This window comes from Parasteatoda tepidariorum, chromosome 2 (assembly GCF_982258835.1).
Source record: "Parasteatoda tepidariorum strain Cologne lab strain chromosome 2, Ptep-v5.0, whole genome shotgun sequence".
NCBI classification, from domain to species: domain Eukaryota; kingdom Metazoa; phylum Arthropoda; class Arachnida; order Araneae; family Theridiidae; genus Parasteatoda; species Parasteatoda tepidariorum.
The window spans coordinates 16,161,005-16,188,610 of NC_141756.1; the positions used below are offsets into that span (position 1 = coordinate 16,161,005).

Below are 27,606 nucleotides of genomic sequence, written 5' to 3' on the forward strand. Positions count from 1 at the left end.
GTTTTATTTTCGTCATTTTATTGAAGTCGTTTAAATAAAAATTTCTTCTCGGACAAATTCAGCTGCTGACTTAAACAAAAGACACGTTCTCATGTGAATCATCAAAGTAATCAACGCTGTTTTTTCATGGCTACTCAGTGTCTGTGTTTTCCTGTATTTTCCAACTTTTTCGAGCAGAACTGCAACTATGTGCTGCAGCCATAGGATATTGGTCCCGGGACTAAACGTGCTCCATCTCTTTCTGAAAATTATGATTTTAATTGAAGTAAGCTTTCACACTTATAAAAATAAACTAATGATGTTGGAAAACAATAACTGCTGAAAAAAACCCCTACAAAATTTACTTATATAAGGCGTCAAAACCAGGGCTCGAAAAACCGCCCGCCCTCGGTGGTCAAAAATTCCCCGCGGACAACGAATTTCTCGAATCCGACGTCCGCGCGGACGGCCATTTTCCCGTAAATGTTCGTGATACATTTTCAATAATTATAAATTATTATTATTTCTTTCTTTTATGAAATAAATTATTTCATAAAAGAAGTACTAGGTTACTATTAATAACCTAGTATTTCTTTTATTACTTTATAATGTAATCCTAGTAACTAATAATTCATTGAGCAATTTATATAAATGTTCGTAATAAATATGAAAAAATTATATTTTTATTTATTTAGAAACAACGGGTAAGTTTCAAACGAGGACGGGTTCATTGTTGGACAAGCCGTCCTGGGGGACGGGTAAAATTTTTGAGTTTTTTCGAGCCCTGGTCAAAACTATTTACTTACAATGTTGGAATTTTATTATGGTCGAATAACCGGCAGCAGTCTGTCCATCCAATTAACCGTAAAGTTTACGGTAAAGAACATTTTTTTACCATTATGGTTTTGAAACCGTTCACAACTAGTATGGTTAAAATATTATGAATACAAAACTGTACGGCTTTAACCATTTACAACAAGCAAGATTTCAAAACCATAAAAAAATTTAATTGGACATTGGAGCTAGATTTTGCGTTAGATAACGGACATTGGCGTTAGGTGGTAGTTAAGCTGTGTTTTATCAAATAAACCATTGAATGTAGTTAAATTAGTTTACCTGGTTGTTTCACCTAATGTAAGAGGGAGTTGCTGGAGTTGTTTGTGCTAAGTAGCTTTATGGCGTTGCTATGTATGCGTAAATGAGAGTATTGCATTTCCATAGTCCTGGGTCACAAATTGAGGAGTGCAAGATATAGAAACTCTTCATGTGTTGAAGGGAATAGAGAAAATACTGTGGTGTCAATGCTAGAACTCATACCCTTGTTCTGTTGGTCATGAGGACTGAATAGCCCTCTAAGCTATAATATATGCTATAAGAAACTAAGTGGTTTCTTTAGGTGGGCATAGTTGGTGTGATAAAATTCTGGTTGCTTAACCGTATTAGATGGAATTAGTTAAAAAACGGTTTTTCTTTAGACATTTAAACGAACACGGGAAAAATGGTTAACTAACACTTAAATGAACTGTTATTTAACTACTTTTCCCGTGAAATTTCTAGCAGTATGGTAGTGAGAAAAAACCGTTTACTTACTCTGATCAGCCATTGTTGAAGTAGAAAATGGCTAAGTTAAGATTAAAACATTTGATACTAGTTCATGTGATTAGTTAGTATGTTATTAGTATGTTATCTGCTTTTTGCCACATTTAAACTCAACCTGCTATTAAACTGGTTTATAATTATGTTACACCTCCCTTGCTCTTACTAACCACAAAAAAATCTTGCAAAGTAAGAAAACTGTTTTATTCTATCTCACTTAAATATTGATTATTTGAAAACTCTAATTTTTAAAAAATAAATAAAAATTGATCAGAAATTTTTGTTTTTATTCTCATTTTTGACTTATCATATTTCACCTACTTTGTGTATTCACTCATTTTTCCATAAATGAAACGGTGATCAAGAAATCCTTTTCGTGCACGTGGTTTCGCATCAAATATTGGATCGATTTTTAGGTATTTAACACCATCCTCTGAAAGAGAAGGGTGTTTTATTATATTACGTTCAATTAAAGAAAAAAAATTATTTTTTTTATAAAATTTTACTGTTGTATTTTTCCAAGTCTGAAAGCGACATTTAAGTTTCGTAAATTGCAAATACAATATTTTATACGGTCATATAATGGGTAAAAAATCAAACCTAAAAGTTTATTTTTTAATAGTACTGGGGCTCCAACCTTTGCTCGCTATCTCCAACCAAATCTTAAACTTTGTCACTAAATATCTTAAAAATTAATGCTCTCTCATTTAAATTAAATTAGAAGCTACGCCATTTGTTCCATGGGCCGAGAGTGGCAAATCAGGGTAAAATGTACTTCCATGTGCAATGGAGAGGAACTAATGTCATTAACAAGTGAATCAGCATTCCTAAGAATAAAGCAAGATTCCAGGGAATCAAGATGACTGGAATAGAAATAATTTTAGCATCGTCGAAATTGAATTTATGTCCAAGATTCCAGCAATGTGCTTGATGATTTCTCGTATTCTTGATAATAAGAATATCTATCGTGTTCCTTATGTCTAAATTTGAAAGCACATCTAGTTTGCCCGATATAGTCAAAGAAATACAGTAAATACTCCAGCAATTATCAGAGTTAATATTATCATTAAGAGAGTGAAATTTGATTTTGTTAACAGGTCTAAAAATGACTTTAAAACTACTTCAACTGATTTTACCACTTCAGTTTTTTGGGATTATTTTTTTTAACGAAAACAATAATTATTTATATAGCTAAATAATCCTTACTTATAGGGCTAAATAATTATTATTTATAAGGCTAAATAATCATTATTATGGGACTTTAAATATTATCAAGTAACAATTAAAACAATATTAATATTTCTTTATTGCCCATAATTTTTTTAGAATGAAAAATTAGAAGTAAAGCACAAAGATTGTACTTTTCTGTTCAGTAAATTCGTTAGAGCATGAATTAGCTCCCCATCAAGATAACGAGTTTAAAACTTCATAAAATATAATAAACGGTCAACAGAGTGCTACAAAATAACTGCCCGACAGCGTCTAAGTGATATGAACCATCCCATAATTGAATAGAAAGCACGTTTTTCTTACTCGAATATTATATTAATGACTGAAAACTTTTACATTATTTTATTTATTTATTCTCTTTATCGTTTTTCACGAGACAGAATTAAGCTTTAAAACTAACATCAGTAAAAATAACAAATGAGATTCGAGAAAGCTGTACTGTCCGCCTTTTTAATTCATTGAAAGTCTTGCTGTAAATGCAATAACCCGTACTTTCCAATCAGATATTTTAGAGATGTTTTTAGAAAAAAAGGTAGGACACGCCTCTGGGATTTTTTTCACGCCTCTGTGATTTCACTAACTCAGTAACACCTAGCATTAATCCAGCAAACTCAGTGGAACACTATTTTGAGTTTTGTTAGTTTTGGTTAATGGAAATGACATTAATTATTTATCGGTACCAAATTTTGATTTTTTAGGATTATATTTTATATAAAGATTCTAAAAATATACATTAGGGAGGGTGCGTTACGTTTCTACAGTTCTTATGAAAAGTTTTGGTATGTTTTTAAGAATTAGGAAAAATAAAATAAAAATTAGTTATTTAAATGCATTAAAAATTTAAACATACTATTAACATTTATGATTGGAAAAGTTGATGTGATTTATTATTAATCATGCCCGGGCACTCTAGAGTCATTGGCTTCCATATTTGTCTCTCTTTTTTATTGGGCCCTGATAGCAAACATTAAGTATTGGATGTGGTAAAAATAACCGACAATTCACATTAAAAAATCAAAATGGAGATATACTGTGTGTAACAAAATTATGAGACCACTATGGCTTTTGTGCATTTTGTAATATGTAATCTAAATTTTCCAAAATTAAATTAGGTTAATAAAAATGAATTAAAAAAAAAATCTATGCATACAATTTTTATGAGATATGTCTAAATATAAATATTTTGTTAACAAAATCAAAAATTCCCCCCTTAAATATCTGTTGCAAAATTATAAGACCACCAGTTGAAATGAAATTCTTTGACAAAACTAAAAGGATGTTGATCTTCAATTTTTCTGGATAACTTCAGACTCGATTTTCATTCGACTCAATCATGTTCTTAAGCAAAACTTCAGGAAATTTGTCCCATTCATCCACAAGAGCTACTTCATGAAGAGTCATATTGACGGTTTTTTGCACTCAATCGTTCTGACAAGTAACCCTACAAGTTTTCTGTAGGATTAAGATCAGGACCAGGCTTGACTAGCTAAGGACTTCGAATTTTTCTTTCTGAAACTGATTTCTAGTTGATTGGGATACATGGCATTGCGTATTGTCTTGATGAAATATCTAGTTTGAACCTTTTAGGAGTGGACCAATACATATAAAGTGTTTTGTTGTTGTTACTTATTCCACTTGGCCTATAACAAGGCTAGACCGCTCACCGACAGAAAATCATATAATATTGCCGGACCCTCCAAGATAAAATTCTTCTCTAGCCCTATACAGGACGGCAAATGATCAGGTGTAGCCTGGTGCACATTACATTTCAGGAATCTTTTGACCCTGAACAAATGTCAGTCCGCGGGTATGACCACTGATTAGTCTTGTGATAGCTGTCTGCAGTTTCCTATCACCTTTTAGCTCCAGGGCAGCCCCAGGACTATTTTGTTGATATCAATCATGACTAGGTGGAATCCTCCAAGTCCTGTTATTGCCGACCTTTACTTTTGCATAGATTCATTGTATGTTAGAAAGCCACTATTATCTATACATATAAAGTGTTGGTAAAGTAATGGTTGATAACAACTTGAGTCCATTTCTCCAGAGAACTTAAGTCCAATGTTTTCGTGGCAGGGTCGCATTTACCATCATACGCAAAAGCTCCTCACGCAGTTATCGAGTCACCACCCATCTGCCTACTGAAGAAATCCCGAGGTTCTATTCGCAAATTATGCCCGTAGTATTTATTCCTGGACATCTAAATTTAACTTACTTTCGTCGGCAGAAAATAATATTTTCCCAAACTGCATTTCTGCTCATAACCTCATGTGCCAACTACAGCCTCTCTCCTCTAAAATGCTTTAGCAGTTTTGTATTTTTTTTAATTTTCGAAAAACAACATTTGAAAAAAAGTACGAAATACAGTTGCATGAGAGAATGTTCCAGTTGTCTGATTTACTTCTGCGAGACTAAACAAGTTACTTGTTTCGATGCAAGTTGGAAAATGTATCTATCCAGAGCTGATAATTCACGCTTATTATCTGATCTTTCATATTTTCCATCAGAATAACTTCTGCTCATTATGAACATCGGTTTTAGAATGCTAAATTATCGTGGATATTTTACATTCGGACTTTCCTGAGCGTTTGAAAAATCCAATTTTCCGAACTTCCAGCTCAGATAATTCTTTTTCGAGTGGCATTGTGAATTTTCTTATGAAAATAAATACATTAAATTCTCACTTTTTTTTAAAATAATATTATAGATTGTGCTTTGTGCGATGCAAAGTTACAGTTTACGAATGATTATCAAATAAGAAATAAAAAGATTTTCATAACTCAAATGATTTTGAGAAAAGAAATAGACGTTCTAATATCTATGAATAACACAGATTTTGAAAAATCGTATGCTGTCTGAAACTGATTAAATTTTTTTTCTTCACTTTTTGATTTATTTAAGAAAATATAACCTATTTCAGTTGCTTCACTATTTTAAAATTATTTATTTTACGCAGTGTACCATAAAAATGAGAGATATTTGGTATGATCTAATAATTTTGCAATACTTTGTATATATATGGTTTTCTGTGCATTGTCTAAGAAATGAAAGAGTTTCGTCTCACGAAATATCAAAATTGGTTAAAAAATTCGCCATAAGGAGGGGCTGCTGACTAAAAAAATCGTTAAAGGCCTTAACTGATTTGAGATATGTAAGGTAACCAGATTCATGATCCATGATTTGAGGACCGTTTTCGGAAAGTTTTACGATTTAAGGATACGCATGTATTTATTGAAAATATTGATTTATATGAGCAACAAAGATAACTAATATCAGGGGTAGAACCATCTTCAACTACAGATTTCATTTCGAAGCAGTTTTGAAATATCGTATAAAATTCTTCAATTAAGAACTCGTAAAATAAATCTGTACATGATAATTAAAATTTGCATATTTTTTTACTGAAATTATATTAAGATGTGCGTTGCGTTTTCATCCATGGCGCTTTTTTGCTTTTCGTTTGCATTCTCTGAAAGGCAAAACTATCTTGTTTAAAAAAACGTTCGCATTTCTTGCTCCTTTGATACTTTACTGCACATAAAAAAAGTATGCGATCGAGGAAAAATACGAGGAAATTTGAGAACCGATGTTAAAATTGGGAAAATTTTCTGTCCTCGAAGAGTATAAAATTTTTCGAGGACAATCAACGAAATTCGAAGACAGTCCTCAAGTTTTGAGGACATCTTGTTACCTTGGACATACCACAAAAACAATGTTTTCTGCGGTACGTCTGATCATTCCAACGGAAATATTTGCATTTGGAGCTACATTGTTGCTTCAACTGCAGTTTAGTCTGAAAACACTGTTCTATAGTTTATCTCAGTTAGCAGCGCCATCTATTTATGATCTTTTTAACTATTTGATATTTAGTGAGGAAAAATTCTCTAGTTATCTATGCAAAATGAATCAAATTTCTATCTTTCCGTTATGCTAAAACTTATTTTTCAAACCACTGGGTGTTTTTAGAGGAACCAGTTATAATCTTGGTACAGTACTTGTTCTTACCCGTTTGTAATCTTGAATACGTGAAATCAATGATGGTTACTTTGATACCGTAAGTTTCTACCTGATATCTTTCACCCCTTAAGCATACATCTAATTTTTCATCGTTTCCACACTTTTTTATTAAGATATTACCGGGATGAAGGTCTCGATGCTCAAACTGGAGCTTCTCCTCAGCTACAGCTAACCCAGCTGCTACTTGGTGGAATATAGAAAGAGCTTTTAAATAGCTTATGATCTGAAAAAATTAAAGAAAGTAATTAAGTAAAATCTAAAAATATTTTCAGAATCCAAATTTAATTATTTTTTTTATTATCAAATTGTATACCAACCTTAAGTTCATCCATATCTGTTCCAGCTAATTCTGTTTCAATAACTATAAATGCTTGGTCTGATGAATAATGCTCTGGTAGTGAAAAAAAGAGATAGTTATTTGTTTCGTTACCATTCATGTAATCAGTTATTTACAGTGAAATCAATTATAATCAACTTATTAACTGTGATTTGTATCAACAAAGTAAGTCTGTTACTTATTTTTTTTGTCGTATGCCTACATAGGCAGTGGGGGTGCGATTGTTCCTGTTTTTCAGTGGCGCCATCTATGGCCAAGAATTCGACTTCTGCCGCGCCATTCACGCAACCACAACTCGTTTATAGGGCTGGTCACATTCACACACAAAGGAGAAAGGACATAGAACACACAGAGAGAGAAAGGAACATCCATGCTTTGCCCGGGATTCGAAACCAGGACCTTTCTGATGCAAGGACAGTTCCCTGCCCCCTACACAGGCCGGTCGGCTCTGTTACTTCTGATTTTCCGATTTAAATTTGTTGATTCGAATCTATTAATTCTAATCAATGACTTGGATTCGCTGATTCTCAAAAGAAAAAAAAAGTATTGGCGGTGTTTTCTTATCAGTACCCCATTGTGACAACTGCAATTGTCAACAAACCAAAGTAGCATTGTCCTGTTCTTGTATTTGAAATTAATTAAAATATATTGCTTGTGTTTAGACAGTGGTTTGTCCGGAGTCGGGTAAGTATTTTACGCTGCAAACTATCCATCTATGATATTTTTATTAGTTTTTTTTACACGCGTGTATGTTTTTCTGCATGTTGAAACTATAAACCCGCTATCTTTTATCTTGGTGGCCATTTTGGAGCGGAAGTCGGCAAGGAAAACCCTTCCAATTTGTTTACTATGCATTTCCTGCTATCACAGAGCTCCAGTTTAAATTTAAACAATATAGCCATTCGCGCAGTAATCGAAGTTTTGATTGACTTTAAATTCCTTTTTTTTCAATAATATGCTTTTGAATTTTGCTTATAGTTGTCAGATAGATTTAGTTTTTTTAGTCATCCAGCACAGAGCAGCAGTCAAAATTTGATGATCCCAGCTAGTCGGACATTAAAGAAAATTTTAATTGGTTGTAAATTCCCTTCGGAAGCTATGTGTCAAAGAATTCTGTTTGTGCTGATCATAAAACGATTTAATTTTATGTATGATATTAGACACAAAGCTCCAGTTGAGTTTGGAGGATTTTAGTAATTTAGGAAATTATCGGAATTATGATTGATGATACGGTAATTCCTGTGGCAAATTATGCCTCTAGAGGTCAGGAGAAGATTGGAATTAGTATTGTCATCAGATGCTAAGCTCCAGATAGGATTATTGCACACTAACTAGTAGGGAAATGGTTAGTTAAAATTTTTATAAATGGTTTATTTACTTTGTTAATAGGCAAAAGTTAAGAGTTACTTGAACTTCACAGCGCATGTGAAGAAATGTTCCCATTAATCGCAATACCGCTAAGGTGTAGAAAATAATGTTTTGATAAAACGTAGTAAAGTGAGATTCAAACAATTTTTTAAAATTTAAAGAAGATAACAATCGAAATAAACAGATGGCATTTTGAAAATAGCAATGATGCTAAATGTTATGGATAGTTGAGCGTGTAAAACTAAGCGCAGATGGCGCTGGGGGTTGAAATTCGTGGTATTACTACTTCCGACTGATTTCTGCGCCTAAGCTTATAAAAATGCGCTATCCAAAATTATTATACTTGTAGTTTCTTCGATATAACGCGTTCTTTCAATCTAACTTTTAACGAAACAAACAAAGAATAAATTTGGAAGACTTGCAACTTGCTATGATGCTTCCCACAAAATAACAAACTGTGCTATTTTACACAAATATGGCCAAATCAGGGATAACACTCAAAACATGACTAACCTTACACTTTTTTTATGTTGCGATATTAATTTTGTAAAATTTGTTTTAGGCTCACAACTAGTTAGAATTTATAATTTACAGAAAACTCTAAAATAGCACGTACATTTAATCACAAATCTTAATAATAAAACTTCCTAGAATATTAAACGTGTTTATTCATCGCCTCGTAAACACGAGATAAGCGGAGGGATACACAGTAAGTCTGCTAAATTTCTTCCGGTTTCCTGTAGTTTGTTATTGTTTACATTCAGTCAAACATCCATATGAAGAGTATAGTGCGGCTTTCAAGAGAACTCCTCCAGACACCCATCTCCCATCGTGGCGGGTACTATGGTTACGAGAAAATAACACTTCGAATAGGAGTGTGGGGTGAATAGTTTGGTCTTAATCTTGGCATAGGTCGTAGTGAGTAAACCAATCGATACTTTCTTTCCTCCATTTCATCTCCATTAGAAATGTGCTCTAGCTTGTTACCATAGTAGCAGACAGCCCCAGACTTTTAGTCTCGAGGACTTCTGTTTAAAGCCGCACTATAATAAGGCTATATGATATACTAAAAGCTAAAAATTTTATTTCTTGTGTGAAGTGGTGAGTAAATACATATTTTTATTGATTGAAAATATCTTCCATCCTAAAACATTACCTGGACAAGGATGATCAGTCTTTTCTTTTAAATTAAACAACTTCCAAGCAGAAGAAGCAGCATTAGGGAACACGTCTTGCACAACACACACCCTAAAAGAATAAACGATATTTCATATAACACACAAGTAACATATATTCATATAACACATTGATAGGGAAGAAAGGCGTTGCTTAAAAATTCAGAAAGTCATTGTTTTCTAAAGAAAGATTTTTTAAGAAAAATATTTGCTATCGTATGTTTTCTAAACAACTAGTCACCTGGTTTATCAAATGTATTGAAATTATTATTATCTAAATTCACTTTCAGTTTCAATCTCAATCTTAAAGACTACTGGAAGACTTTTCCTATTCATGGCAACCAAGTGTTGTATGAAATTAGAACTAATAATGCAATTGTGTTAAAAAGTTTCTGAAATATGATATTTTTGTATAAATATTTGCCAAATTTTTATTTAAATTCACCGATGATTCTAAAGTATGTGGAAATCCAACCAAATCATTTCAATTTATTACAAAAATTGTTTTTCGAAGCTCAGAAATATTTTCATAAATTAAAATTTTTAAAGAGACTAAATACTAATGCAGTGGGAAGAAAGATTACTTTTCCAACTTCGGCACACAAATAACACTATATAGCTAATATTATATCGAAGTACATACGTCTTTGTTCCAGGAAAAAATTTGGGACATAGTTTTTAAACTTCTCTTGAGTCAAATATACAATAATTGATAGGGAAATTGTACACATGCTAGCACATCTTAAAGAATGCACGAAAATTTAATTCTAAATTTTATGTTCTTCAAATTATGATGAAGCAAGCCATAACTATGACTGCTTTTATTCTCATAAAAATTAAAAAAATTGCGATGTAACAAGTAACACTTATTGTAAGCCAAAGAAAATTTATCTACCCATTTATTTAAATTGCACATTAAATTTTAAAAAAAATAATTCAAACAATCTTGGCTATTATTACTTATGATGTTGTAATATTAATAGGCTACAAAAGTTATTTAAAAAAGGAATTCAAAATAACTTATTCTTCCTTGCATAACAATAAAAAAAAACTTAAATAACTTAGTAATACGCGTAGAGTATTTCGTAGGCAAAATTTCACACTGACCAACTATCACTCGGATACACTTACTGTGGTGCCATAATAAGCACTACATATTTCCATTCTTTTAAAATTTTATTAATTTTTAAATTTAATTTTTTTAATCATTCCTAAATAAATTAAATCAATTATTTAATTTTTATTACCTTTTATAAAAAGCAAACATAAATATTTTATTCTCTTCTTAACAATCAATGTAACGGCTAACTTTTTGATTCAATACAAATGTATAACTCGTTAATTCACTGTCGCGATTAAATCGAACATCAAAATCAATTTTTAACTCCTCATTCTTTATTTATCTTACCACAAAAACTTACATATTTATAATTCTCACGGTCTTTTTGGCGATTAGCTATAACCAAATTATTTCAAAATTTAATATTGATTACTGGGGTTGGCTTTGATTTTGGCAATTTTATCTTTCGATAGGTCGCCAACCATGGATATCTTCCCATGCTCCTAACTGTCAGTTGGGAACAATTCACTTTCCTTTTAATTTTAAATTCTTGATGTTAGAGCTATGGGGCTTGGCTCTTCTGCCCGACGGTAAATAAACTTTAGTTCTTGATGGGGGAACACTGAATCTCTACATCCCTTTAAAAGAGCATTTTATTTTCATTTTTTAAAATTTTAATAACTATATGGCCATATTGTTTCCAATAATATTTAAAAAGTAATAAAGCAATTTTTCGTTAAATCATTTTGTTCAATTCTTTCATATAAAATGTAACTCAGTCGCAAATCTGCGAAGGCCAAAATGTTTTTAAATACTGCAAAGATGTTACCTCTGCTATAAAAAGAGACTAACGACCATCCCACCAACATGAAATATTTTTGGGTGAAACAATAAAAACTTTTATTTTGTATCCTCTAAAATTTTAAATCCATGCAATATGTTATCAGTGTGAGATTTTTGTAGTTGAATCAGCGATATTTGTTAAGCTAGCAATGGATTTTAGCTTCCTTTCGAAGAACCTGGTTCAAAAGCTTGTTATGAAAACCTGAACAATCTTAATGAAATTGCCTGAGCCATGGCGGCACAGGGGATAAAGCTTTTGTCTTCCAATGAGGTGAATCCGTTTCGAATCCCAGCGATGGCAGGTCGATACGAATTTCGCATCGGGCTTGCTTCGACCGCAGTGCTGGCGTAAAATATCCTCAATAGTAGACGGATCATGGGTTAGAGTTCCCTTTTCGATAAGGCTCAACGTGAGAGGTTTTCGTGGATTTCCTCTTCATGTAACGCAAATGCTGGTTAGTTCCATCGAAAAGTCCTCCACGAAGGCAAAATGTTTCCCAATACTTGATCCAGGAGTTCCATTGTCTTCTGGATTGGATCAAAAACTACAATAATGCTGAGTTGAGTATTACTAGCCGTACACCCAAAAAATTGGGTCCGGTTATAGAACGAAATTGCCTATATATCGTGTCCAGACATTCGATCTTTGTAAGACTAGTCATTTAATATGTCCATCATTATGTCAACGAAAAAGCTCTCGTTCGAAAACTGCGTCGTCTGAAACTTCCAAGCCCACGTTGAACTAATCCTCTTGAATCTTGCCAGACCATTGTGCGATATATTATATATTAGAGATTTTTTCCAAGGCAGGATTTTTTTAATGATTAAAAAAATTCTATTCCCATCACAAAAAAAAGTCTTATTCTAAAAACTACTTTAAACTTCCAAAACCGAGTCAGACTAATCCTGTTCAATCACTGCAGACCACTGTAAGATTTTTTATACTTGCAAGATTTTTTCTGGGCCTGTGACATCATTCTAGAACACCGATCGAACAGCAGGGATGATTTATTCTTTCAAGGTGAATTTACAGTTGAAATTTATACTTTTATAGCATTTGATGGAAAACTGAAATATTTTTTATAGAGGTCGTAGAGCGGCGGGTGCTGGAACGCCTACCCCGGTCACAGGGTTGATTTTCACTTTTCAATAACATGACCCTCTTTCAGAGAACTTCAGTCCGAAAGATTCTGGTTTCTACTACATTTTTGTGCGTATTGAAAAGTAGAGAACTGAGATTTATACATCATCTGAGTTGTGAATTGTTACTATGTTAATAAATATGAGATAAATGGGACAGTTAGTTTAGTGGATGCCCCAAAATCGTTATTCGTTACCAGAATGCAATTTTGACTATAAAAGAGGTACGCTTTAAAAATGGCCCTATTTTCAACAATTATGTTGTGCAATGTTAAGACAAAAACAGATACCCGTACAAATATTTCTGTTAGAAACGTCTGACATTCAGCATAAATTCAAATTTAAGAATTTTTTACTGTTAAGGAACAAATTTTTCGATGAACTTTGTTAAAAATTGCGAAATTTGGTGTGAATAAATACGTAGAACAGAAAACAGCAAGTCGTACATTTTCGTCTTGTTTCATTTTTTTTTAAAATTAATTTTCTCAAATCATCGATCATTTTTGGGATGCCTGATAAAGCTGAATTGCGATAAATATTTTTTCTCATAATATAATATGTTCATAGTTTTCCAATAATATATTTATATTTTTAATCTAATTTTTTTAAGAGAACATTTCTAAGTAGGATATATTTTTAATTTGAAGAGCTTATGGAAAATGTTCATGGATCTACTTGCCTGTATATGTAAGGGTACGATGGACAACGATATTCTGTTCCATTGGCCAATTTCGATAGTTCCCTGTAAGAAGAAACAAAAAGAATTCAAAGATATTGCTTCCATACTAGCCATCGATAAGTATTAAAACATTTTATAGTAATTCAAAAGAAAAATAAAGCTCATCCAAATTCATTTGTTTGTAGAGTCTCCAAGAAAGTCGATTTTTGCTTCAACCTTACAGGACATGCTTTTTACAAGTCCTTGAATGATAGCAAGTGATATTCTCTTCCTTGGTGAAGACACATGCGTTTATTCGCCGACTTTAGATGGTTGTTGCATTCAGCAATTGAATCCACCCCACAGGTTTGGGTATTTGGGCGAATAGTCTATAAAATTAATTCCATTCTCCCTATACCAGCCAACGATGGACCTTACAACATGACATCTGATATCGTCGTCTTGGAAATTACATGAGTAAATCCTGCTAAATTGCCCCGCATGGTACAACCATGTCCATCTAGCCTCAGTTTCATCTTTTAATGACCATTAAAAACTCTGTTAGGCGGCGTGATTTTGACTCTTTTTGACTCCCGTTAGGTGACGTGAATAGCACCTGAGCTTGTATCCCTCTGACTTTCAGTCAATATTTCAGTCTAGGCACATTTAAAGTTGCTGCGTATACACTCTGGTTGTTCAATCGGCTTCAAGGATTGAACTTACGACCTCCAATTCTTTATGAGTAGTGTGAGTGAACCATTGACCTATTTCACCACAGGGGCGTTCATAAGACACACGAGGTAGGTATTTATTTACGTCGCACTGGAGCTGCACAATGTGCTATTGGCGACTGTCTGGGAAACATCCCCAAGGATGATTCTAAGACATGCCATCACAATTTTGATCTTCTGCAGAGAGGATGGCTCCTCCGCTTTGGTATCTCTGGTATCTCGATGACCCGAGTGCGAAGTCGAGCACTTTTCGGTAGAGCAGTTCAACGAGGACTGATGACGTGCACCCTCGATCCTTACATAGGCCGATCAAAGTGTTCCCCAACCGCTTACTGACCGCAGCCAGTGATGCTTGACTTCGGGTCCCGCAGTGGACTGATCGTGAAGACACGGTTTCCAGCAGATCACCGAAGTGAAGCATCACTGGCTGCGGTCAGTGTGCGGATGGGTGAGCACTTGGATCAGTCTGCGTAGGGACCGGGGGTGTGCGGTATTGGTCCTCGTTAAACTGTTCTACCGTAAAGTGTTCGACTTCCCACGCAGGTAGTCGGGATACCGAATCAGAGGTGCCATCCCCTCTGCAGAGGATCAAAATTGTGATGGCATGTTTTAGGATTATCCTCAGGGATGTTTCTTAGACCGTCGCCAATAGCCCATTGAGCAGATCTAGTGCGTCGTAAATGAACTAGAACAGCTTTACTTCGGTGTACTACTGAGAACCATGGGACCGTAATTCCGAGTCCGTCACCCAGATGTATGGAATTGCAAATACTTTTTGTTTTATAATGTAGTTTTATCGTAGATCAGTCATGCAGAAATCCATTTTGGAAGAGAAAGTTATTCTAATAATTAATAAATAGTTTTTTTAATTATTTCATTGAAACGTAACTTCTAAAGAAAGCAGTGCAACTTTAGCAGTGTGACATGCATTGTAATAATGTTGACATTGGAGCTTTAAGAAAAATACAGTTTAGTATGAATTGTCAGCTCATAACGTTTTGCAATCATAAAAAAAATTATGACATTAAATATTTAGCATGTACAGTAGTTTAATTCATTAAAGAACAAACTAAACTAGCCTTCATACAAATGACACATCAAACTTAAGAATTATTTAATTCAAACATAGCAACCCGTTTTTTGAATTTAAAAAAACCAAACGTTTAAATACTTTCATACTATATAGTTTGAATCAATTTTGTTGGTACACAAATGAAAAATACCCCAAAATGTTTGAGAGTAATATTACAAAGTATTGTGCTACAATAACGATTTTTAAATGTAAGTTAGCATAGATTAGTTATCATAGTAAATTACCTAAGTGGTTTAAAGTCACTTTAATTCGACAAAACTTTTATTTTGAAGTGAACTTTCAAAATTAGATATATGTAACCAATAGTCTTTTAAAATAAGTTTACATGCTTTATACAGGTATATTATGACCAGTTTATATAGTGAATTGCAATAACTTTTTAAGAAAATCAAGAAACGTTAAATATTCAAAACGTACTACCAAATTTTTTTTTATTTAACAAATTTTACCTGTATGCTGCGCTGAACTTCAGTTTCCATGGTTGATGGAAAAGTTTTGAATATGGCCACACTTGAAAGTGGCTTATTCACGATTATTGTTTTCAGTTTCTGAAATAAGAAAGACACATTAGGAGTCCACTTACAATGATGCACAAATCTCACTGGTCATTTCTTTGAAAGTTAACTGCACTTCCTTGCTTCGCGGTGCCACATCCCCGACTGCTACTATCTTAACGATTCTTTTTTCTCCGTTAGCTTTCTTGATTTCGTAAATTTCTGCAAAACTTCCTTCTGCAATTTTTTTGATTGAATGGTGAAACCTTAGAAATAGAAATATAGTATGAATATAAATTACTGCGCGTGTGTATTATTATAAAAAAGAAATTCCAGTTAATAAGAAATCTTTATTCAAAGTTCTGGCAAAAATATGCAAGCTAATGAACAAGCAAAAAAAAAAAAAAATAGTTACATTTCGGGGACTGCAAACCAGAATGGAACTGGACATTTCATATCGGACACTTTCAGAACAGTTCGAATATCCTTATTGCATTCTTCTTTTCGAAGATTTTTTGAAACAGCTTGCAAACGTCTGCTTCGAATCTAAAGTACAGAACATTCAAATCAATTGTAATTCCTTTTTTAATAGAAATAAGAAATGTATTTGAAAAAATTGTCAAAAATACTTTGAACATAATTTTGCTTCTCCTCGCGCAATTATCAACTCTCTGGAAATAATTTTGTGGCACTTATTACTATGATAACTGTAAACAACTATGCATTTTAGAGTCACAAATTGGAGTGAAGGACACTGGAAAAATTTTCATGAGTTGAAGGGAATGGAGAAAATAATGTGGTGTCAATACTATTCGACGCGTTCAAAAGGTTTCTAAGTATCAAACAATATTTAAACGAAAATTTTACAATAGACTTCAAAATGAAATCGAATAATTTGAATAAAATATCGATTTTAGTTTTTTTTAAAACTTTAATTAAGTAATTCTAAATTAATTTAATTTTAGCGTAAAGCAATTTTAAACTAAATAGACATCAAATTGAAAACGGTTTCCAATCCTAAAACTGAGAGAAACAAGTAGCTATCTTTAATTTCAGCGTTAAAATGCCGTTAGCAGTTATATCTGTTTTTGCGTTCATTCCCTGTGTATAGTTTTGTGTTCATTACAGAGTTTTGTGTTCATACCAGAATATTTAAATTTTGAAAGAGGAAAATAGTAGGGGAGAGTGGGGTCTATTGTAACAGGGTACGATTGTAACAGAGCAAAAATTTCGAGTGTCGGGTTCTAGATCTGGTTCCTAGGTGGCGCACAAGGTGTATTTAATAAATCTACATGTATACCCCTGATGGCAGCCATTTTTATGTACTTTTGAGAGAGTTACATCACAAAAGATATTTTCACGCTACGTAATACTTTTTTTTGGTATTAGAATATTATATTACAACAAAGTAATTTTGTTTAAACAAATAAAATTTATTAACCGAATATGTAAGTGGTCACCTTAATTAACATTTCAATAAAAAAAATTAGTTTTGTTAATTAACTAGCAATGTTTTTAACAAATGAAGCTGAAATGGCGTCTTGGAAACGATTGTAACAATAAGTAAAGGGACGACAGCTGAAAATAAATAATCTTATGTTTACAAACCATTACTTCACTCTTTAAGAACCGCCAGTAGTTTCCTATATCATTTATATTATGTTGCATGTGCATTATTTCATTTGTCACCTTTCACAGCATAGATTAAATTTTTTAACCCCTTACAGTTAAAAGTTTAACCCTTTAGGTCTCTGCTCATTATTATTTTTACTCCTAAAATATCACTACTATTTTGATCAATAAAAAAAATATATCGCAACTATGATAATATGTATAATTAACTATGTTTTAGTTGAATTTATGAACTGTTACAATTGACCCCGTAAGTGGGGACAATTGTAACAACTAATATAATAACATTTAAAATAAGGTAATTATTTTTTTTCTAGTAGAGGATTTTCTACTTTACTCGTCTGTCAATTAATACTAATAATATATTGGATTTTTTGTTTGTTAAAAATAGTTAAGTAAAAAATGTTACAATTGAACCTACTCTCCCCTATGTAATTTGATAAGGCAAGGCCGGTAAACAACTGATTTACGGAAAATCACATTTAGAATTTTATTTTTTTGAGAGTCACATTGGTTAAAACGCATTGTTTTGAATATGACATATTTAATATTTGTTTTCAGAGACTTATTACTTGAAGAGATGAAGAACAGTTAAAGCTATAATTTAGTAAGTTTAAATATAGCTAGCAACAGCAATAAGTTGTTTAGAAAACAAGTTTTTTCTTAAAAAACAAGTTTATTTAATGACCTGATAGAAAAATAAATTAATTCTTATACATGCAACTAAACATAAAGTGTTGTTTCACTTAAAAGTTTGCGTTTTTTTAGACATTTCTTGTTATTTTCTTCCTCTAAGAGTGTTATAAAGAAACGTTAACTAGTAGACATAAAATAAATATAAGAGTTTTCTTACACTAGTAAGAAAGAGATAAAACAAGAAACTTAAAGTACTAAGGAAAAACTACTTCAAAATTGTAAGAATTTCTTTATATCATGAAAAGACGATGTGAGGAAAAGTTAACTATGAACTAAACTAAGTAAAAATTGAAAAAATATTCTAATTTTTGTAAAAAATAGATAAAGTGATAAAAATAAACGTTAATAAAGAAAAACCAAAAAAATATACAGTATTTCTTGATAACCCTAAAATGTGAAGTAAGAAAACGTTACCTATTAGCTGTTAAAAGATACTAAAAATGAAAGTTTAAAATGCTTTGTGTTCATCAATAAAAAAAGCAAAGTTATGCATAAGTTATGCAAAATAAATAAGGAAATAGCTTGCTAATAAAAATTGTTTATCTATGTTTAGTAAGTGTGAAGCCATAATAGGCATTACGTATTTCCTAGCTTTTAAAATTTCCTTAATATTAAAAAAATTTTTTTTAGTCATTCTTAAGTGAATTTTAATTAAACTAATTATTTAATTTTTGTTACATTTTCTAAAAAGCTAATATAAATATTTTTATTCCTTTCTTCTCGATGTAACGACTAACATTTTATTTCAAAACAAATTTTAAACTCATTAATTCACTGTCGTGACTAAATCTAACATCAAAATCTATTTTTAACTATTTTTTCTTTATTTCTTTTAACACAAAAATGTTTTAGTTACAGAGTTAAACAAATTCTCACGATCATTTTTGGCGATTAGCTATAGCAAAATTATTTTCAAATTTAATATTGATTATGGGGGTTTGACTTTGTTTCTGGCTCTTTTATCTTTCGATAAATCGCCAACCATGGGACTCTTCCGATGCTCCTAACTGTCCGTCGGGAACAATTCAGTTTACTTTTTAATTTTGAATTCTTGGCGTTAGAACTGGGGGCTTCTGCCTTAAACTCAACCGTTCAATTATAATTTTTTTTGGAATTTTTAATGGAAGCAATGAATCTCCAAATCCTTCTCACGAAGCACCTCCTTTTTAATTTATTATTTCGAAAATATGGCCACATTCTTTATAATAAGATTTACAAAGATAATAAATTAAGTTTGCTTGAAAGATTTTGTTTATTTTACTGGAATAAATATCCTTCTTTCATAATAATTAGAACGTATCTAATAAGGCCAAAAATATGTTTAATACTCCAATGATGCTACCGCCACTATACATAAAAAAAAAAAAATTGATTTACAACCTACATCATAGTAAGAAATACACAATAAATAACCATGTCAGGAGAAACATCAGTATATAGTTTAAGGATATAGGATCTAGAATGACTACGAAGAAGTGTTTTACGAAGAAAAAAAACATTGTGGAAAATATGCTCTTCTGTTCAATTGTGAAAATGCTCAGTTAAATTTAAGTTTTGTGCTTGTCAAGTTTAATTTAAAATTTAAATAAAGCTAGCTTAAGTTTAATGTAATATATATACATGTTATAATTTAGATTGCCCTTTAATTTTTTATATTGTTCAATATGCTTTATATATGTAGTCTTCAAAAACTATTTCCATTTTTATAATATATTTTCACTAAGTATTAGTTTCAGAAATGAATAAGAATGTTTGTAAACGGACAATTATAATAGAATATTTTCATTTTCTAAAATCTTAATCTTAAATCTTAATCTTAAATCTTAATCTTAAATCTTAATCTTAAATCTTAATCTTAAATCTTAATCTTAAATCTTAATCTTAAATCTTAATCTTAAATCTTAATCTTAAATCTTAATCTTAAATTTTAATCTTAAATCTTAATCTTAAATCTTAATCTTAAATCTTAATCTTAAATCTTAATCTTAAATCTTAATCTTAAATCTTAATCTTAAATCTTAATCTTAAATCTTAATCTTAAATCTTAATCTTAAATCTTAATCTTAAATCTTAATCTTAAATCTTAATCTTAAATCTTAATCTTAAATCTTAATCTTAAATCTTAATCTTAAATCTTAATCTTAAATCTTAAATCTTAATCTTAAATCTTAATCTTAAATCTTAATCTTAAATCTTAATCTTAAATCTTAAATCTTAATCTTAAATCTTAATCTTAAATCATAATCTTAAATCTTAATCTTAAATCTTAAATCTTAATCTTAAATCTTAATCTTAAATCTTAATCTTAAATCTTAATCTTAATCTTAAATCTTAATCTTAAATCTTAATCTTAAATCTTAATCTTAAATCTTAATCTTAAATCTTAATCTTAAATCTTAATCTTAAATCTTAATCTTAAATCTTAATCTTAAATCTTAATCTTAATCTTAAATCTTAATCTTAAATCTTAATCTTAAATCTTAATCTTAAATCTTAATCTTAAATCTTAATCTTAAATCTTAATCTTAAATCTTAATCTTAAATCTTAATCTTAAATCTTAATCTTAATCTTAAATCTTAATCTTAAATCTTAATCTTAATCTTAAATCTTAATCTTAAATCTTAATCTTAAATCTTAATCTTAAATCTTAATCTTAAATCTTAATCTTAAAAACAGATATGAATTTAAAAATATATTTGTCGTTTTATAACAAATTTATGCTTTTAATTTTATTCTCAAGTTTATTTACTAACTATTAAAGGTAATTTTTATTTTTTCTTCGAATAAAGTTATTTATGATTCATATTGCCTTAAATTAATCTCTAATTAAATTAATATCAAATTAATTAATCTATAATTAACTGATAAAATTACTCTAAAACACAGCCTTTAGAATTTTTAAAAATGGATTAGGGTTAAGGATAGGCTTGTAATATCTAAACTAAATGAACTTAAAAAAAAGAAAAGAAAATGCAATTTCATTATTCATTATTTCAATGAAGAAAAATAATCATAAAAGGCAGAATGTATGCTTAGATATATATCTCTTGCTACTCTGAAGTTTTCTTGAAGGTTTTTTCAATTTATCTGTTGCTACGTTGAAGTGAAAATGAAAAGAATTTTTAAAGAAAAAAAAAGCCTTTTTTTAAAAAATACTTTTGATATAAGCTTTTTGCAATTTTTTCACAACAGAATACAATTATAAATTTTTTGTTTAAAAAATATTACCGTTGTTGATGAGTTTTCTGATAAAACATCGATTGATCTTCTTAATAAACCATTGATGGTCCCCCAAAAAGGTTTATGGACATCTGGTGGTTGACTCTCTTTGATTTTCCCGAGAAGAATTTTCAAAGTATGGCACAAGTTTCGTGATCTGTAGTGCCTAGGGTTTTTTAAACAGTTTTTGACAACATTATCAGAGCCTAAAGTGAAAAAAAAAATTAAAATTAGTGTAATGTTTTTGGTATCTTTTTATCAAGATTATCTACATTCTCACTTATAAGTCTGTGTGACTCTTGATGGCTCAGGTGTAGAGGGTTCGCTTTCCAATGAGGTGAACCGGGTTCGAATTCCAGCTATTGCTGGTAGAATTCGGCTTGCACCGACCACAGTGCTGACGCACAATATCCTGAGTGGTTGACGGATCACGGGTTAGAGTCCTCTTGCCATTAGGCAAACCGTGGGAGGATTTCGTTGTTTTCCTCTCCATGTAACGCAAATACGGGTTACTTCCATCAATAAGTCTTCCACAAAGGGGAATTTCTCCCAATACTTGATCCAGGAGTTCCCTTGTTTTCTGGATTGGATTCAAAATTTCAAGGCTAAGGAGTTAATAGTCGTAAACCCTAGAAATTGAGTCGGTTGTTCAACGACGGTTATAAAATATAAGTTTGTGTGCAGTAAACCACGGAAATATCTTATCCCGTTTTGGTTGTTGTTGTTGTAGTTCATTTACGTTGCACTAGAGCTGCGCAATTAGCGACGGTCTGGGAAACATCCCTGAGGATGATCCGAGTACATGCCATCACAATTTTGATCCTCTGCAGAGGGGATGGCACCCCCGCTTCGGTAGTTCGACGACCTGCACGCGAAATCGAGCACTTTACGGTAGAACAGTTTAACGAGGACCAATACCGCTTACCCTCGTTCCCTACGCAGACTGATCCAAGTGGTCTCCCCCCCCCCCGCACACTGACCGTAGCCAGTGATGCTTGACATCGGCGATCTGCTGGAAACCGTGTCTCAACGATCAGTCCACTGCGGGACACTAGCTGTTGGTAGTACAATACAATACTTGATAATGCATCTATCAATGTTTGCAGATATAGCTTCAACATAATGATTCATTAAAACTGAGAAAGAGGTACGAGCAAACTACTAGAATATGGTAACTCTATGGGATCAAAAAATCCTGATAATTTTTAATGAAACGCTTTGGTAAAGTAAGAGAATAAAATATCGTCTTATAATGTGCGTTAAAATTCGGTAATTTGATACTGTTTTGTAATTTTAACATAATATCTTGGAACATGGTGTAAGAACCATTTATTCGGACAAATTTACTTTTCAGTTTTGTATTTTTTAATAAATGTGTGGGAAAAATAAATATAATTTAGAAAACTCGAAACTTTTATAAAATAATGATTAAATATTTATTATCCTTAAATTGATATTTTCATAAAATAGAAATCACGGTTTATTTTAAAATTACACCGTCTATTTTTTGCTTAAAATAACGAGATTGCATTTTGGAAAGAAAGTGTGAGAGATTATTCGCTGAGAAGATTAAAGATAAAAGGATGAGGATAGTGGATGATTTTATAATAAATTTGTCCCTATATGATCCCTTGGCAAACATATTGTCTAAAGAAATGAAATAACTTTCTTAAAAGTATTTTAAGATGCCTCTAGATAGATAAGAAATATTAAGAAAATGGCTAGGCGCCGAGATAGTCTGGTTGGTAGGGCGTTGGGCCCATGTCCAAGAGATGAGTTTGATCCCCGCCGGTGACTGGTGCACGTTAAATCTGTTGGGTCAAAAAGCCCTCCAGGTTCCCATAACAAATCATATCTTTGAGGGTACTGAATTGGAGATTGATCGTTCTCCGGTTCAGGTCAAAATTACGATATGCGGATGCATGAATGGATGTATGATTGGGTTCGCCTTATAATATGGTTGTGATGTGTGTATGGCTGAAATCGTGTTCTTGGCCATAGATGGCACAACTGAAATTCAAGTAATGCATCCTGTGCGTTAAATTCGTTTGGTTTCATCAAGCAGACTTGCTGGTATTAGCAAGCAGCATTAGAAACAACTACAACACTAGAAAATGGCATTAAATAATACAATTGATACAGTATTTAGTGACCATTTCAAGCTTCTGCGAACAAAAAGAAGTTCATCCTAGAGTTAAAGCCTTTTATGCTTGGAGCAAGAAAATTGTGTCCTACTTGTACAATGAGGGAGAGGTTTGTTAAAATTACTGTACTCTATGGCAATGACATTTTTATGAAAATAAAACATGATTCTGGTAATAAAACCAAAATATACGATATTTAAACCATTTATTTGGTCATTTTTTCATTCATTTGATGATAGTTAACCAGAGATTCTGGTTTTCTAAATTATATTTCTTATTGACACACATTTAGTAAAAATTACAAAACTGAAAAGTAAATTTGTCCGAATAAATGGTTCTTATATAATATGTTCCAAGATAATATGTTAAAATTACAAAACTGTATCAAATTACCGAATTTTAACGCACATTCAAAGGTTAACGTTTCATTAAAAATTATCAAGATTTTTTGATCCCATAGAGCTAGAAACATGGTAAATGTTACCATATTCTGGTAGTTTGTTCACGCCTTTTTCTCAGTGAACCATTTTGATTAATCATTATGTTGAAGTTATTTCAGCAAACATTGATAGATGCATCATCAAGTAAAGGGTAAAATTCGGAAATTTTGCTTCTAGTCAACGGCGAGTTGTAACATTTTTAAACACGGTCACTTTTTTTTAAATCTTTTTTTCAAGAATTTGAAAATTATGAACTATTAAAAAACTATTGACATTAATTATGTAAGGTGTGTACTTTTTTCGTATAACTTATGAAGTACTTCTCAAAATATGGGAAAATATTACTAGCTTCCTTTCTAAAATAACGAAATTTTTTTGGAAACAAGCTTGGAATCAATTAATATTTCAGAGTATTATAAAATATTGAAAATAATTCCATGTTTATCAAACAATAACAGTAATAATAAAATTCACTTGGAATTTATTTTTGTCGAAACGAGTGGCGACTGGCAAACAATTTCTTAACCGCTGTTTTATAATTTTGTAACCGTCGTTGAACAGTCGATCGAATTTTATGGGTTTACGACTATTAATGTTCAGCTCCGTAGCCTTGTAATTTTGAACCCGATCCAGAAGACAGGGGAACTCCTGGATCGAGTATTGGGTGAAATTTACCTTCGTGGAAGACTTTTTGATGGAGCTAACCCGCATTTGCGTTACATGGAGAGGAAGACCACGAGAACCTCCCACGGTTAGTCTGATGGCAAGGGGACTTTAACCACTGAGGAGGGTATTTCACGTCAGCACTGTGGTCGGTGCAAGCCGGATGTGGAATTCGTACCGACAGGGATTCGAACCCCGTTCGCCTCATTGGAAGACAAATGCTCTATCCCCTGAGCCACCACGGCTCTTAACCGCTATCTGTTATATTTAGTCAGCCTGTAGATGGTGGCGACCGATACCCTCAAATAGGTTGAAATCTCTGTGATTGAAAAAAAATGGAATGATGCTGTTTTCTCAGATTTTAATAAAAAGATTTTTACCTGCATTTGTATAAAAGTGAGAGCTGATTTTACATATAATTCTTGCTATTTCTTTAGCTTCTGTTTCGTCCATCTTCTGTTCGTGGATTTATTTATTTATTAATTATAGTATGAGTAAGATTCAATAGTTTTCGCAGCAAATGAATTTTATGATAAGGAATTAATATTTAGATTATTCTATGATTCTTAGTGACGTATGGTTAAAACATTGTTAAACGTATTATTGTTGAAGTGAATAATGAAACGTGTATTGCATTATATAACGAGATAAAATTATATGATTGTTAATTTTTAACAATGGAAAAATGCTTTTATTTGAAATCTGAAGTCTTGATTTTGAAAGAAAAACATAGGGGGGTACTAAATGTCAAATAATTTCATGTTTTCCAGTTAATTTACCAAATAAGCTTCTTACTTAAAGTAAAGAAAAACCACCAGATTCGAACTGCTATTCAGATCGTCATGAGATTGACTGATTAGCTCTCTCTGCTAAAGTTTGTGCCCAGCTGTTATGAACTAAGCTTCGTAAGCAATTCATCACACACTTATTATCATAAGATTATGTTGCTGCATCCGCTGTGTTATGCATCCGAAAATTGAAATTAAAAATCAGAATTCATAATCCTTATTATATAGCTTAGCCTCCACCCTTCGAAGAACGTGCGATCAGGGCCGTCTTTAAACTATTTGAGGCCCTGGGCACATTAGGATCATGGGGCCCCTATGACCTTGAGAAAACACTATTTAGTTACAATAGATAAAGAAAGACAAACAAGGTTCTAAATTTATTTTTATTTAGTTACTAGCTATAAAAAAATAGGAAATATAAAAAATAATCTACAAAAGTAACTCGCTTAACTTAAAATCCTTAGATTAATTCTATGTTGATTGCAAAGGTACCCTTCTAGATTTAAGACGAGCAAAATCGTTAATCACTTCTTCAAAATCTATGGTATTGAGAATATCACATTCTATGGACATCAGCGACAAACTATTTAATCTCTCTTGAAGCATTGTACTTCTTAATTCATTTTTTATTCGTTTCAATTTGGAGAAGGAGCGTTCTCCGCTGCAGTTAGTTACCATCATGCTTAAAAATATTCTCAATGCAATTTCTACGTTAGGAAATGTGTCTTCAATTTTGTTTTGCTTTAATAGATTATATACTTCCTGTACACTGTTAGATGCTTCATTTTCACTCTGAACATTTATTAAGTATTCTTTTAAATGTTGACATTCTATTTCTAACTCTTTTTCATTTACATCTTCGTGATAGATTTGAGAAAATTCTTTGCATCCTTGTCGTATCTCTTCGGAATTCAGAGTTTTTAAGTGAAAAAATAAACTAAAACGTTGACTGACGATCTCATATGAACTTTGTCGCTGTTTTAGATGAACACTCAAGGTATCGATTATTGGGAGAAAGGTTTCTACGTTGAATCGCTCTTTTCCATTCAATTGGACTGATGGCGCAGAGCCATCAAAAAAACTCTGCCGTGAGCTTCTACGTCTTGTTCTTTGAGATAGATCCTTGTAGTCAGATTCTGGGTTATTTTCTTTGGCAGATGATTCGAAGTTATCAAATTTATCCCTGAGGTTAGTAATAAAATCATAAAGTGAAGTCAACAAATTGGTTGCAACGTCCAGTGTTATTGTTTCTTTCTGAAGATAATTACTTGTTTTGTCTATTCTTTCCAATATAGTGCTCCAGATTTCCGTCAGTATTATAAATTCTAGATTTCCCATTTTTCTAGACAGACTAAGGGCTTCGTCTCTTGTTTCTCGTGCCTGTTCAGTATCGTTTGCGATGGTGATTAAAGCTTCTAATATTCTTTTATAACCCCCATGCAAAGCGCTTACTGCATCAGCTCGGGCTGACCATCTGGTTTGTGAAAGACTCTTAACAACTTTTTTTGAACCTAAATGTTCTGTTAACATATTCCATTTGTGGGTAGAGCCCGAAAAAAAGTTGTACACTTTCTGAACTATTTCAAAAAACTGTGATGCCTCCGGTACACACCCAGCAGCATGGACACCTACCAAGTTTAGTGAATGTCCTGCACATGGTATAAAGGTGGCAAATTCACATTTTTCCTTGATTCTTGTTTGTAGACCACTATACTTTCCCGACATATTTGAAGCATTGTCGTAGCTTTGTCCTCTGCAATCTTTTATGGGAATATCATGTATCTCTAAAAAATTTAAGATGGTCTCCGCTAAATACTTAGATTTATGTTCTTTAATAGGTATAAATTTCAAAAACCTTTCAACAGGAACACAGTCTTTTACGTATCGAATGATGAAAGTTAGCTGGTCAATATGAGACAGATCGGGCGTACTGTCAACGCTTATGGAAAAATATTTTGCTGATTTAACTTCATTTATAATTTTTTTTAGAACCTGTTTTCCCATTACTTCAATAAACTCATTACAGATATTTGCTGATAAATAAGAAATGTTACCCTTTCCAGGATTCCCAAATTTTTTTAAGTGATCTGCAAGAAATGGATCAAATTCACTCAATAATTCCACACAACCCAAATAATTTCCATTGTTTGGAGATCCTAGGATTTCATTGTCGCCGCGAAATGGAAGCCCTCTCGATGCCAAAAATTTTACAACAGCTACAATCCGTTTAAGTACGTCTCTCCAGTAATCCACTTCCTTTTGATGTTGAGATAATAAGTCTATATCTACTCTACCAACCGCT

General features: G+C 32.0%; 2 protein-coding genes across 3 annotated transcripts in view; one reads left to right on the plus strand and one right to left on the minus strand.

Moving 5' to 3' along the window:
- LOC122271133 (serine/threonine-protein kinase haspin-like) lies at positions 1-25,029 on the minus strand. The gene is made up of 10 exons (XM_087156903.1): positions 24,897-25,029; positions 21,279-21,475; positions 16,137-16,267; positions 15,811-15,987; positions 13,425-13,487; positions 9,684-9,775; positions 7,140-7,213; positions 6,811-7,045; positions 1,897-2,008; positions 1-241 (listed from the first exon to the last, which is right to left on the minus strand). Exons 1-10 carry the CDS (start codon positions 24,967-24,969, stop codon positions 31-33), a joined length of 1,365 nt encoding a protein of 454 aa, XP_087013029.1. The 5' UTR covers positions 24,970-25,029; the 3' UTR covers positions 1-30.
- LOC107448829 (uncharacterized) overlaps positions 1-27,606 on the plus strand; it is a 228,833-nt gene that overhangs the window by 75,025 nt on the left and 126,202 nt on the right. The window lies entirely within an intron of this gene.

What these genes read in the sequence shown, in the direction of transcription:
- LOC122271133 (XM_087156903.1), bottom strand. Translation starts at nt 24,969, where the DNA reads ATGGACGAAACAGAAGCTAAAGAAATAGCAAGAATTATATGTAAAATC. An exon ending in TCACTTTTATACAAATGCAG is followed by an intron (nt 21,476 to 24,896) that starts GTAAAAATCTTT and finishes TTTTCACTTTAG; the next exon opens with GCTCTGATAATGTTGTCAAA. An exon ending in GACTGATCATCCTTGTCCAG is followed by an intron (nt 7,214 to 9,683) that starts GTAATGTTTTAG and finishes TTTCACTACCAG; the next exon opens with AGCATTATTCATCAGACCAA.